Source organism: Myodes glareolus, chromosome 1 (assembly GCF_982192425.1).
Source record: "Myodes glareolus chromosome 1, mMyoGla1.1, whole genome shotgun sequence".
In the NCBI taxonomy this organism is placed as follows: domain Eukaryota; kingdom Metazoa; phylum Chordata; class Mammalia; order Rodentia; family Cricetidae; genus Myodes; species Myodes glareolus.
The window spans coordinates 46,823,863-46,837,664 of record NC_142026.1 but is presented as its reverse complement, the minus strand read 5'-3'; the positions used below and the strand labels follow the sequence as shown (position 1 = coordinate 46,837,664).

The 13,802-nt window shown below is 39.7% G+C and overlaps 1 protein-coding gene across 2 annotated transcripts in view; it reads left to right on the top strand.

Annotated features, from left to right (window-relative positions):
* Window positions 1-11,281, top strand: part of Tmem232 (transmembrane protein 232) — a 277,122-nt gene extending 265,841 nt beyond the window's left edge. For both annotated transcript variants that reach the window (XM_085695856.2, XM_048442107.3), the window contains exon 14: window positions 10,704-11,281. In XM_085695856.2, the coding sequence (XP_085551982.2) occupies window positions 10,704-10,940 (237 nt within the window). In that variant the 3' untranslated portion in view covers window positions 10,941-11,281. The remainder of the gene's footprint in view (window positions 1-10,703) is intronic.
* Window positions 11,282-13,802: the final 2,521 nt, after the last annotated feature.

The following is a 13,802-nucleotide window of genomic DNA, read 5'->3' as shown; positions in this document are numbered from 1 at the left end:
AGGACTGTCAAAGAGACTCCTCAAACACACAGTCTCTTGTTCTCTTGGCTATACCATAAGATGTAGAAGATTAAGACCCTGCTGCTGAAGACATTATTTGCTTCAGAAATAGATTCCAGAGACACCCTGGCCTGGAACTGACCTGAATTCCCCCTCTTTGAAGAATTAGCTGTCATTATATCAGAAGATATCGTACAAGTGTCCAGAGGGAGGCAGCCAAAATTGCCACCCAGCTGTGCCAACAGCCAGCATGACACAATGATGTTGAGGGTACAGTAGTGGCTGGCATACTTTGGTAGTAGCCAACAGCTCTCTATTGGACTTGAGACCTGGTTAACAAGAGGGAGACCATGTTTGTTACTAGAAAAGCCTACTTAACTACTCATTGCTAGTGAAGTCATGGTTACTGGAGGAGAATCTACAACTTTTACTTTACGAAACCAGCATCATCCCTAAAAGCGGGCTATAAACACTTGTCTTTACACTGACAGATAGTGTATATTCACTCTTTTTTGTAAGTATAGTCATTTTATTTTATTTTTTCTTAAAGTGTTTCATCATCTTTTTTTTTAATTTTTCCATTCAAAAATTTACACTTTCTTTCCACCTCCCATTCCCCTCCCACTCCTACACTCATCCTCCTCCCTCCCCCTCCCTCCTTAAGAGAGGGCAAGGAACCCTGCCTGTGGGAAGTTCAAGGCCTTCATCAAGGAAACTTCTCTTTGCAACAGACAGAGACCACTACAGAAAACCACATTCAATCAAAATGCAGAGTTGTGTTGCCCAGTCCAAATGATACATCTATAAAATACTCATGCTCCTTTGGCTCAGAGAATAGTCTAAAAGCAGGGGCAGAAGGGTTGCAAGAACCCGAGAACCAGGGTGTTTGCTATGGGATTGTGTCACCCATAAAGTTTCCTCTGTATGACTGTCTAAATTTGAGCTGAACAAGGATGACCCCAACAGACATGGCAAACTGAATGGGGGAAAGCCCTCAAGATCTCAGTCCTACTCAAAGAGCAACAGGCAATTGAGGAAGCCTAGGAGCAGGAGAGGTGCACTAATCAGCTGCCAAATGGCCAGCCTTGAAAATATACATACAAGTTACACCATATGGATTAAACAGGTTATATTTAGGAATATATATCTATATATACACACATATGTGTGTGTTCATCTCTCTCTCTCCATATATATATATATACCAAATGCACATCTATCTGTCTATCTATCTATAGATAGATACCTATCTATCTATAGATGTGCATTTGATAATCGTTAGTAAGAAAGAGTCCATTAGTTGGCAGGGAAGCAGGGAGGGATACATGGTAAAGTTTAGAGGGAGAAAAAAGGAAAAAAGAGATGTTATTTATATTATCATAAAAAAGACTTTTAATTGTTTTAAATGGAGAAAATAAAAAAGAAGAGGTGATTACCTCTTTTGAAATTATAAAACATGCTTGTACTTTGGCCTCAACTTTGTTTTAGCATTTCTAGTTCTAGTTAGTGAACCCACCTATACTTCCATCCCAATCCCAAGGTCTGCCTAGTGTGTCAAGAAGTCAGTTGAGAATCAAGCCCCATACCAAGCCTCCGTTCAGCTCCTACTCCCCTCTAGGCTGTTCATTATTTATTCATTCCCCATGGTCAGCCTTTGAGGCCACCTGTGTCCCTCATTGTTCATATCTTTGTTTTCCTCTTTGTTTACCATTCTTTCACATCTCCCAAAGGACACAAGCTTACCCAGTTTACATCTTTGACCCAACCTTCTGTGAAATACACCGTTCTACATTGAGTGCATAGTCTTACCTCTCTCTTCCTAGTGTTCTTTTAGGGAAAATTTCACATTGTCAACCCATCTTTTTTTCTTTGCTTCTCCCACTCCTTCTGCTGTGCGTGTTCCTTTTCTCTGCCTCCTATGTATTTACTCTTTATTCTCTATACTCACAGCCACAATAATTAATATACCAGTATATCCCATAGTATTGCTGTCTCTTTACTTCCCATAATAACGGGTATTCAGGAATGACTATTTTGCAATCAACTGATATTCCATTTTCATGGTGGGTTTTTGATGGTTTGCAACTGTGGTAGCAGAACAATATTCAATACGTGGTAAGGTTGTGGATAGAGTTCCCAAGCAACAGACTAAAAGAAGAAAATTTCATCTCTACTAACTATAAAACCTAGTATCTCCTAAAATCTGCAAACGTCTCCACTAAACGTGGAAAGGCCATCCAGCAACAACAACAGCAGCACCAGCAAATGTTAACAATGGATGGGCAGGTCCCACTGTAAAAATGCAAGGAAAATGAAAACCAGGACAACTTATCACTAGCATATACCAATCCCATAGTAATGTCCCCCAATGAAGATGACCAAGTAAAATTCCAAACAGTTAAAAAAAAAACAATTATAAATAAATATCTTTTTAAAAGCAGCTTGTAGAGGACACAGAAGTATTTTAAGAAAACACAAACAGCTGGATTGAATAAAGAAGTCACTTCAAGAGAGAAAATAGAACTCAGTAAAGAGACAGGACTACTGAAGATGAACCAAATGAAAGTAATGATGGAAATGAATGATACAATAAATAAATTAAGGCATTTAGTGGGAAGCCTCAGTGACAGAACTAATCATGTGGAGGACAGAATTTCAGGGCTCAAACACAAATCAGAGAGATCAGATCATTCTGTCTGGGTTAATGACAATTTTTTTTAAAAGTATGTGAATGGGAGTTGCACGATATTTGGGCTATCATAAAAAGGCAAAATTTATGTATTATCATCATAAAACGAGACTAAATTCATGCTAAAAGAAATTTTTTTGGACAAAAATCATAGAAGAAAATTCCTTAAATCTAGAAGATGTCCATCCAGAGACAAGAGGCTCACAGAATGCTGAATAGATAGAACCAGAAAGAGAAACTCCCTATGTCATATCATCCTAACTCTGCAGAACAAATATGTATTGAAAGATGAGAAAAAGAAATACCAAGTTGATGGAGGAGGGTTATCTGTCTATTGTGTTATTTTCATTGGTCAATAAAGAGACTGCCTTGGCCCCTTGATAGGACAGAAAATTAGGTAGGTGGAGTAAACAGAACAGAATGCTGGGAAGAGGGCAATGAGGCAGATGCCATGGAGCCAGCCACCAGGTCAGACATGCTGAATCTTTTCCGGTAAGCCACCACCTCGTGGTGCTATACAGATTATTAGAAATGGGTTAATATCAAGATATGAGAGTTAGTCAGTAACTAACTCTCTAGAGATAATGGGCCAGGCAGTGCTTAAATGAACACAATTTGTGTGTTGTTATTTCTGGGACTAAGCTAGCTGTGCGGGAGCCGGGTGAGGTGAAATACAGGCCTGCCCGCAGCCCCTCAATACAGATGGCGCCCCATGTTGGGCACCAATTATCGGCGAATCAATCCCACACCAGTTATGTTTTAAGGGGTTATTTATTTTGGGGGGTAAAACTTACATACACCATAAACCGTCAGGAAGGGAGCCTTGTCGCTGGAGCAGGAGCTGGGAGCAGGAGCCGGAACCAAGCACCAGAACCAAGAGAGCCTGATCCGGGATCTGTGGCTCTCTTTAAAAGAGAAATATACCACGCCCCAGTGGGCTGGTATTTCAGCGGCTATTGGCTGACGGAGCGGAAGGCACTCCCCGCCGTACTGTGGGCTCGTGCTTCAGCGACTATTGGTTGAGGCAGCGGAAGTTACTCCTACAACACCAAGTCATGTGGAAAGGAAGGCCCATCTGAATAACTGTTAGCCATTCACTGGGAGCCTTGGCAGTAAGAATGGGTTGGAAGATGTATTTCAAATATGTAAGTTTACAGCTGTCATCCTAACCTACTATACAAGGTAAAGCCATCATACTTGAAGGAGAAACAAAAACTTTCCATGGAAAGAACAGATTAAAGGAATTTTTGGTCACCATGGAAGCTCTACATAGAATAATAGAAGGAATGTTGAATATTAAAGAGAAAGCTAAACATACCCAAGGGGTTACAGAAAGATGCCAAGGCGATCATTGAACTAAAGAGCACTAAGTAAACAGAAAAAGACCATTCTCTGTGGTGCCAGGAGCCCTGTGGTGGTGGTGAGGAACTGAGTGGCTGGGCACCAGGAGCAGGACTGAGGTGTGATCAGTTTCTCTGCTGCTGCTCATGAGAACTCTGCCTTCACATCTATATTACAGAGGTTCAGTCACGATTCCTGAGGCAAAATCCCAGAGAAAAGCAATGGGGATGAATGACTGCTTCTCCAGAGAATGACTCCCAGAGAACCATCATACCATGTGTGATAAACGTCAGAAATTCTTGGATTAAGATTCAAAACACATTGTCCATCAGCCCATGGCTCCCTAAGAGAAGTTGTATACATGTAATGAGCGTAGCAAAATGATTCCTGGATCCTTCCCACTTACACCTCTAACACCAGTGATGTTACAGGAGAGCACAGCAGCTGTGCATTCCATAACCACAGTGATGCCTGTGTTGAATCAACAAACCGAAATAGATGTAAAAGCGGGCACACCAGAGAAGACCTTTGCAAACGTAAAGCTTGTGTAAAACATTTGTGTCCCAGCATTAGTCAAAGGCTGAGAATCCACCCAGGAAATACATGGAAAGGACATGGTAAGAATTTTGACTTCACACGCAAACATCAGATAATTCATAGTGTAGGGAACGTGGCAACTCTTTAACACATTGTCATACTTTCAGATCCATTTCAGAATCCATACTGGAGAAAACTCTTACAAATGTAATGGATGTGACAAATCCTTTACCAATTACTTGAGTCTTAAATCACATTAGTGAATCAAGACTGTAGAGAAACGTTACACGTGTAAAGAATGTGCTAAAGTCATTTCATTATCTGTTGGACCTTAAAAAGCATTAGAGAACCTATCCTGGAGAGGGATCTTGCAAATACAGTGAATGTGATGTATCATTTTGGGGTAGGTTATTGTATCATTTCTCTCCTGTGTAACCTCATTCAGGAGAGAAACCTCACAGATGTAAAGAACACAACAAATGTCTTTTTCCATTGTTTCTCGTTGAAGACCACTACAGAGTCCATATCGTAGACAGAGCTTACAAATGTAGTGAGTGTTGAACATGCTTTGCCAGGTCCTCAGATCTTAATGCATTTTAGTGGACTCAGGAGGAAAACTTTACAAACGTTGTGATTGTGATGAATGCTTTAAAATGTATGTCCTCAAAACAGTGCACACCAGACAATCCATGCAAGCATAAAACCCTTACACTTGTAGTGAATGTAACAAAGCTTTTACCCAGCACCCAGTCATAGAAAACATCAGGAAAACACATTGGAGAGAGAAGTTTTCATCATGAGTGATGTGGCATATGCTTTATCCAGAACTCTGTCCTTATAGATCTCTGTAGGCTACACACTGCAGACTCATTGTGAACATGAGAAACCTCTGCAAGACTTACAGAAATGTCTAAATCTTAGAAAACAACAAGAGTGTATATTGAAAAAATCTGAATATGTGACAATGTGAGAAACAAATCTTTCCTTAAAACATTTTACTTTTCAATCTCAAAAAAAATCATATTGAAGGCAAAATCGGGAAGCCTGAAGGATGTGCTATTACACAGCAGTTTCCAGGAGACTGAACCATTCCCTCGTGAGGGAAGTGGATTAAGACAGTAAATAAGCACGGAAACATAGCTCCAGGAGGTCCCAAACCAGAGCAGATCCCCTGCTGAAGAGTAAACCAATAGAAGAGGATGTAGAGAGCCTCTCTCAGACAAGACCTGCTGCCAGGAAGAAGCAACCAGGCTGCCTCCCTAGAAGACACTCCAGCCCATAATGCTGCCTGAACAAGGCTGAAACCAACAGTCAGCAGGAAAGGACACTCTCCAGCCTCCCATGATGCTTGCTGGCGTACAGTGCACCAGGTTTCAGGCATTCTTCAACTGAGTGCCTGGGGTAGGCTATTGTAATGCAGCTGTCTTTGAGTCCCTTCTGCATCTGGGTGTAACACCTTACCCATATTCCTGTAAGTCACCAAGTTGAACTTTATTGGCATCCATTCTTTGGTTTGCTGTCAGTTCCGTTTTCAGTGTGAGCAGACAGATGTGCCTGATACCTCTCCCCAGGAAACATCTGTCACACGATGTACTGAAACCTTTCTTCCAAACTTCTTGTATGTTAGAAAATTCATATTACAGAGAAAGCATTTAAATATTTTCCATTATGTTGGGTTTGTGCCTCATTCCACTTTAGAAATTCGATGCCAGAGATCCTCCCCAAGAAATGCGTTGAAGTTGTCAAACCTTTACCTAGTGCTAAAAGTGTAGATACTTCTGTAATCTGATTTTGAGAGAAAACCCAATGAATGCTTTCATAATGCCTCATTTTTATTTTAAAAAATAAAACAACAAAACTAAAAAGACAACGAAATGGCAAGATCAACACACATGTATTATTGAAAACTCAGAATAGTACTAATCCTCCTTCAAATAACAGACTAGCTGATTGGATTAGAAACAGGTTTTTTTCTTTTGCTGCTTTCATGAAGTATGTATTGTCATTAAAGATGGACACTGTGTCAGGGTGAAAAGATGAACAAAGATCTACCAAGCAACAAGAACCAAGAAGTAAACAGATATCACTATTCTAATATTTGAGAAAATAGACTTCAACCTGAGTCTAGTCAAAGGAGATAGTCACTGTTAACTGTGGAGAAATCAATCAAGAGGAATTACAACTCTAGATATATAAACACTAAAGACAGGCTCAACTAATTTTATGAAACAATGCAGCTAGATCTACTCTTACATATTAATCACAGAATGAGCAGTCAGGGGCTTTACTTCCTCCATCTCTCCATTAGAAAGATCAACAGACAAACACTGGAATTAAATGACCCCATAGATCAGGTAGACATAATAGATATTAATCACAACATAGTAATATTCGGGGACTTTAATGCTCCACTCTCAATACTATACAGCAGAGGAACACTGAAGATCAAAAGAACCTTCTACAGAACATTATACTAAAACTGTACATAATACTCATTCTCCTCAGTAGCACATGCATGGAACGTTATCTGAAATAGGTCACATGTTAGGACATGAAACAAATCTCAAAAAATACAGGAAAGTAGAAATGATTCCTTATATTCCATGTGATCACAGTGTAATGACTCTGCAAATCAGTATCAAAGACAGAAATCATACGATCATTCAATAGATACAGAAATCATCTTTAACAAAATCCCTTCAAAATAAAAGCTCTGGAGAGACTATGGATGGGCGGAGTCACATGTCTTCTAAGAAAAGGCTTCATTTGGCACACCTCTTGCCAACATCATGCTTAAATGTAGAAAAACTTGAAGCCTCCCATTAATACCAGGAGAAGGCTGGTATTGTTTAATATAGTATTTGGATCAATCATTTCCAAAAGGATCAAAGACCTCAGTATTATATTTGAAAATCTGAAATTACTAGAAATAATGTATGCAGGTCTTAAAGACCTGTGTGATGAATTAAATTGATTGATTTTCTTATGCTGAAACATCCCAGCATGTATGGAGTGAATTCAACTTGACCAAGGCACATATTTTTTTTTTTTATGTTCTTGAATTTAGTTTGCAGGTATTTTACTTAGAATTTTGGGGTCCGTGTTCATCAGAGAGATTGGTCTGTAATTTTCTTTTCTTGGTATGTCTTTGTCTGGTTTTAGAATTAGGATGATATTAATTCTGTAAAAGGAGTTTGGAAGTATTTCTTCACCTTCTGTTTTGCAGAATTATCTGAGAAATATTCGTCCTATATTTGAATATATAGGCAGGCCATTCAAATAGTACTCCAGTAATGAAATAAGACTCACAGCCAACAAGTGGAAATTCATGACATTAGGAAGGATTGACACTGCAAAGGAAGCCTATGCCAGCTGCACACATGACAGAAAGTTAGACTCTAGAATATAGAAAGAGCTTAAAATCTAAATACCAGGACAAATAATCTATTTATATTTAGTCTAAGGAACTGAAGATAGAGTTCTCCAAAAACGGACTAATAAATACTTTGTAAAAATGTTCACCATCCGTAGTTTGAGATTTTAGTGTGCATCAGTCAGAGTGGCTGTTATTAAAAAAAATAACTATGAATGCTGGTGAGGGTGAATGAAAATGAGACACTCTCATCTCTGTTGGTGGGTCTGTAAACTGGTGCAGCCCCTATGATAATCAATGTTTATGTTCCTCAGATAGCTCAAAATCATGCTGCTGCACAGCTCAGCTCTAACACTCTCAGACACACACTTCTTAAAGGACTCCGTACTCCACAATGGATGTTCCTGTACTTCCATGTTGGCACAGATGAACAGTAGACTCTAGTTCAGCGGTAAAGAAGAGTAGAATTATCAAATTTTCTGGAAAATTGGTAGATGTAGAAAATGTTATGCCCAACAAGGTAATACAGGCCATAAAGACAAACACCTCATGCTCTCCCTTACGTAGCATGAATTGTAAAATCCCAGAGACAGAAATTGGAGTTCAACCTGAAGATCACAAAAAACAAAACAGCCAAGCCACCAGAGAAGTCTTACCACTACCAAGGCTGGGCTACTGCAAACTAAAACAGCCTAAGCCTCTCTCTCTTCCAGTTTTACATTCCCTCTAGTGCTAGGATTGATTAAAGGTGTGAGCCGCCAGCACCTGGATTTGTTTCTGCATTGATCTTGTGTAGCCCAGGGTGGCCTTGAATTCACAAAGATCCTTCTGCCTCCGTCTCCCAAGTCCTGGAATTAAAGGTATGTGTCACCATTATCTGACCTCTAGTGGATTTAGCTTTGCCTCTGGTCTTCTGGCAAGATTTACTTATTAAAATACAAATAATATACCACTGTACTCTTATGTGCAGATTTTAGCTATGGAGTTTTAGAGGATGTGCTTAAATTTTAGTGTCCATAAGGCCCAGAAACATAGGGATCATTTGAAGGAAAGTAGGAGGAGGCCTACCTTAGGGCAGGGGGAATAGTAGAACATGTTGGAAATGAAGTAGAAAGGGGTGATACTGGGAATAAAAAAGTCATAGCAAGGAGAGGGGAAGCAGAGGGAAAAGGAGGACAGATATACAAAAAACTGCTATGGAAATCTGCTTCCTAAAGCAGAGGATGACAAGGAAAGGCTGGAGGTATGAAATGGAGGTGGTAAGTGATATAATTCTCTTTTACTTAAAAATAATATAAAAAGTACACATACGTGTGTGTATGTACTAGAGGATCAGGAGATACACAGCAAAAAGATGTCTTCTGGTTACGTCATAGCTATTGAACTCATGTTGTCATGGTTACCTACACAAGGCTTACACAAGATTGGGCACTTCCACCTTCCATTATATGTAAGTCCTCACATGTCCTTGAGAGACAATTGGCCATAGGCAGTTATTGAGGCTGGGGTCATTTCCTTTAGTGGGATAACCTCTAGTAAATTGCTCTAGTGAATAAGCTCTGGTCTACGTTTGGGTATGAACTTGATTAAACTCAGTGGGTCATACCCAAAAAGTAGACATGAAAATCTGGTAGGGGAGGACTTGCTGATAAGAAGGGTTCCAGCTGGAGAGGGAAAGGAAAGAGATGGGAATGGGTGCATGCAACAATGACTGAAATTCATGGTGTCGTTTTATGAGACAGGCAAACAATAAAAAAATTTAAAAGCCAACTATAAAATATAAGACTTTATATAGGAGAAAAGGTATCTGTTGCCATTGAATATCACAGATTTAGAAACTAAATGAATTTCAGGCTGTGTCTGAATATTATAGATGTTTTTGCCACAGGTTTCTGCGTATTTCATCCAAAAAATTATTTTACGAGAAACTGAATATGTAATAATGATGTGCAGCGAACATCTCAAGAAACACGAGAGTAACTTATTTCTTGTATCATTAAAATTTAAACAGGTCATATACTATAAACATGTAGCTTATTATGCTTTAGATTTAATGTTTACTCATACGAGTATTTCAACATTCTGCAAGACTGTATTATTGTCTGAATGGCAGGCTGTGAGCTGAACTGAAGGGGATACAAAGAACAGAGCAGGCAGGATTCTCAGGAGTGTCTAGCGCATCATGCCAGGAGTGCCTCCACTCTGAACTGTTGACTCAGTCTGAAGAAGGCTTGCTACTCCTTTTAACCATTTCCCCCCCAGCAGCTGTGTGAGAAGAGGGGGAGGTCCTCGAGGTGTTTCTTCTCTCTCATTAGTTCCAACACTGGTCACATCTTCCTAATTCTCACCACGCTTGTTACAGTGGAGAGGTTGCCTGACTATTAATTCCACTTTAAGCCTTATTAGGAATAACATAAGATTGCACCCTTTAATATATTTCTTCTATCCTTTGGTTGTTTGTTTCGCTTCAGCTAAATCTTTCATTTTATAATCGATGCTGTCATGGAAATATCAGTATGGAACAAGACAGCAAAATTCTCTGGGATGTAAAAACAAATGCTACTTTTAGGAGGAAATTCTGCTTCTGCGGGGCATATATATGTTCGTGCGGTTTTCATATGTTAGAGTATAAGAAACCTGGGGAATGCTTCTGCAAAGCAGGAAAAGGAGAGTGGCAGGGAACAATGTGCGTTTGAAAAGCTCTGCTGATGTGTGCCTTTTCATGGGAAATAATATGTAAATGAATTATTATTTCCATCACAGTGGCAAAAAGAAATGGAGATTCGAAAGCTAGAAGAAGCAGCATGCGAGGCCCAGAAAAAGAAAGATGAGGAGAAAAAGGAGGAAAATCGCTTTCAAGAAATTATGAAGCAAAGAGAGAAGAAACTGAACAGGCAGACTAAACCCTACGAAATCACTTCATTAGAAAAAAAAGATGACCCGGGAAAGGAGAGTGGGTTCTGTGGGCCGGAAACGACAACAACCAACCGAGCAAAGTGAGCTAAGAGGTTGGAAAGCCTTCTTAGAATTACACAAGGCCGTTTTTAAAAGGCATTGTTATCTTGGTAGCAGTTAGTAGTCTTAGTAGTCATGGTGCAGTCTCACATTAACAGTCAACTCTTCGTCACACTTACGTGAGGTGGTGTCACCGGCTGTCCCTGTTTCCCCTTGCTCTGGTGTAGCCCTTCCTATTGCTTTCAGCATTGATATTCACTGCACTGTAAGAAAGTGAACTGAAGATGGATGAGTGAAGGCATTAGGGGGATGAGAATTATTCTCGAAAGCACGAGTGAACCCCTTTGATCGCTTTTATTTCAATAAAGAAATTACAGTACTTCTAGGGTCCATATCTTATCATCATTTTTTGAAGACCGACGCCCCATGCTAATGACTAGAATTTTACAAATTACTGTGCAGAAGCAAGTCTGGAAAGGGTGCTTTCCCAAGATCAGCTTGATCTTTAATGGACGGCCAAAGAGACCCATGAGTGACAGTGGTTTGCGCTTACTACATGAGTTTGTGAGAACGGGTGCGCAGGAGCCCGTAAAGTTTGGTACCAAATACTGGAAGCGCTCATCCAATCAGAAACTATTTTATAAGTAGTATTCACTTCTTCTGAAACTCAGTCAATGGGCAAGAGTAGAAGGATGGGGTCCTGTGGTGCTGAATAGTTTTCTTTTAGAAAACATGGATAATATGGTTTTCAGTTTCACACAAGTGGTCTGGTGATACTCACGAGGCAAGCTCTTTGCCAGAGATGTCAAATCCAGGCACAGGTCAGGTGGTACCCTAAATTAGCAAAGGAGCCTGGGGAAAAATCCACCCCATCTAGAGAAATTTCCCTCCCTCTGCCACACTTGCATGCATCTCACTGTGGTTTCTCTTAGTCTTTCAAGAAGGCTTTGGATAGGATTTCTTTTGAAAGGCCAGTTATCGCTTCACAGAACCCACATTTGGATAATGGGTCACACATTTGTGGTCCGTATAATGTGATTTTGAGGTATTTATTATACTGTTCAGGATAACAGTAACCAATGGTAGAAAAATAGTATGGGCAGATTTCTGTTTTCATTCCTCATTTAGCTGGTTCATATTCAGCTTTCTTCTACCAACTTGTTGTGTCTTCCCTTCCATCCCTTAGAAAAATCTCACAATGCCTCCTTCCCATGTACCTGTATCGTCTTTACTTTCTATTCATATGCAAGATGGAACAAACACTCTTACAGAAGAGCAGTTAATTCCTTGTCTTCTGAGGTACTCTCCACATCCTTAGATGCTTCCCACCACTCTACCCATTTAAGTCCAGATTCACTGGACTTCTAGTCATCCTTCTAGTCATACCACAGTCTCATTAAGGCTGTTGTTGACAGGAACTTTACCAAACTCTGGCTGTTCCTTAATGTCATCTACTGGTTTATTGGTACCTGTTAGCAATGAGCTATAAAATGTAGGAAAGGGTTTGGATAGTTCATCTGCTGTTGATAAGAACTTCCATTTATCCTGTTTCTATATCACCTTTGTAGAAAGGAACTGGTCCCTCCTCTTCTTAATCTTTCTGGCATCTGAGGTCTGTTCTGATCCCCTTGGAGACTTTTGTTTATCTTTCTGTGTAATAGTTAGTCTTGATCCTTCTTATTCAACTACCTTCACAGTGCCATAATTTTCTCAATATCTCCAACGTGCTATCATATTTTATCTTTGCACATTCATAGCTTTGTTTTTTTTAACCTTTTTGCTGTTATAGTCATGATTTGGAAGAAAGCAGAAAAAGGATCTATCTGTTCATAGGTAGATAATAGTACAGGGAACTATCAGAGGAGATAGAGATTATGATGATTTTTATACCTCTCTTCTTAAATTATGTTTTAAAATATGAGAACACATATTTCCTATAGTTGTCCTTCTCTGTCTCTGATTCCTCCTGAAATATATTAGCAACTTTATGCTCATAGATATGGATCCATATTCTAGTTTTGATTTGTGGTTGTTCTGAAATAGTAGACAAGTTAATCAGGCCCTTGTACTTTAATCCATTTACCTTTAAGGTTGACATAATTAGGTAAAGATTGCCACAGACAAAATCTAATTAGAAAAACAAGGTTGTCAATAATTTTAACAGAGGGCATTCAATATAAAGAATTGATTTTAAAGTTTTTATGTGTGTATGAGTGAGTGTGTGTATGTGTGGGCCTGAACAAGCTCACGGGCACCATATTCATGCAGGTGTTCTTGGAGACCAGATACCATGCTGGATCCCTGGAACTACAGTTACAAGCAGGTGTGAGCCACCACATGCATCTTGGGAACTGAAGTCAGGTTCTTTCCAAGAGCAGTAATCGCTCTTAACTGATGAGTCATCTCTCCAGCTCCAAGAAATTGCTTTTAAAATATGGTTTAGAGCTGAAACTAATGCAAGGAGAATACAGAAGTAACTCAGCACTGAGGGAGAACTTTTACCTTTTAGATCCATGGCCTCAAAAACAGTAGGGCAATTGGGGTTCTGGAACTGGGAGGAGACACCTCAGGGGAAGACTCGGACCTTTGTTGGGGAGACCACCCTCCTGCTGCTGGTGCCTCTGAGGGACATGATACATCTGGCTTAAGGAGCACAGACAAAGAAATTATCAAAAGAAGAACAACTGAACATGCTGCTGGGAAAAAGCAAAATCCACAAACATTCAGATCTTCTCTTCTTCTCAGTTATCCTTCAACTGTTGTTTCCCCGCATCACAAAAAAGGAGAGAGATGGATGTAGAACTGCCATTACTAAATGACTAGCAACAATGTGTAGCACAATGCCTAGAACGTTCTAGACTATGCAGTGTTAAGGAATTCTACCTTTTTATTTTGCTAAAATACATT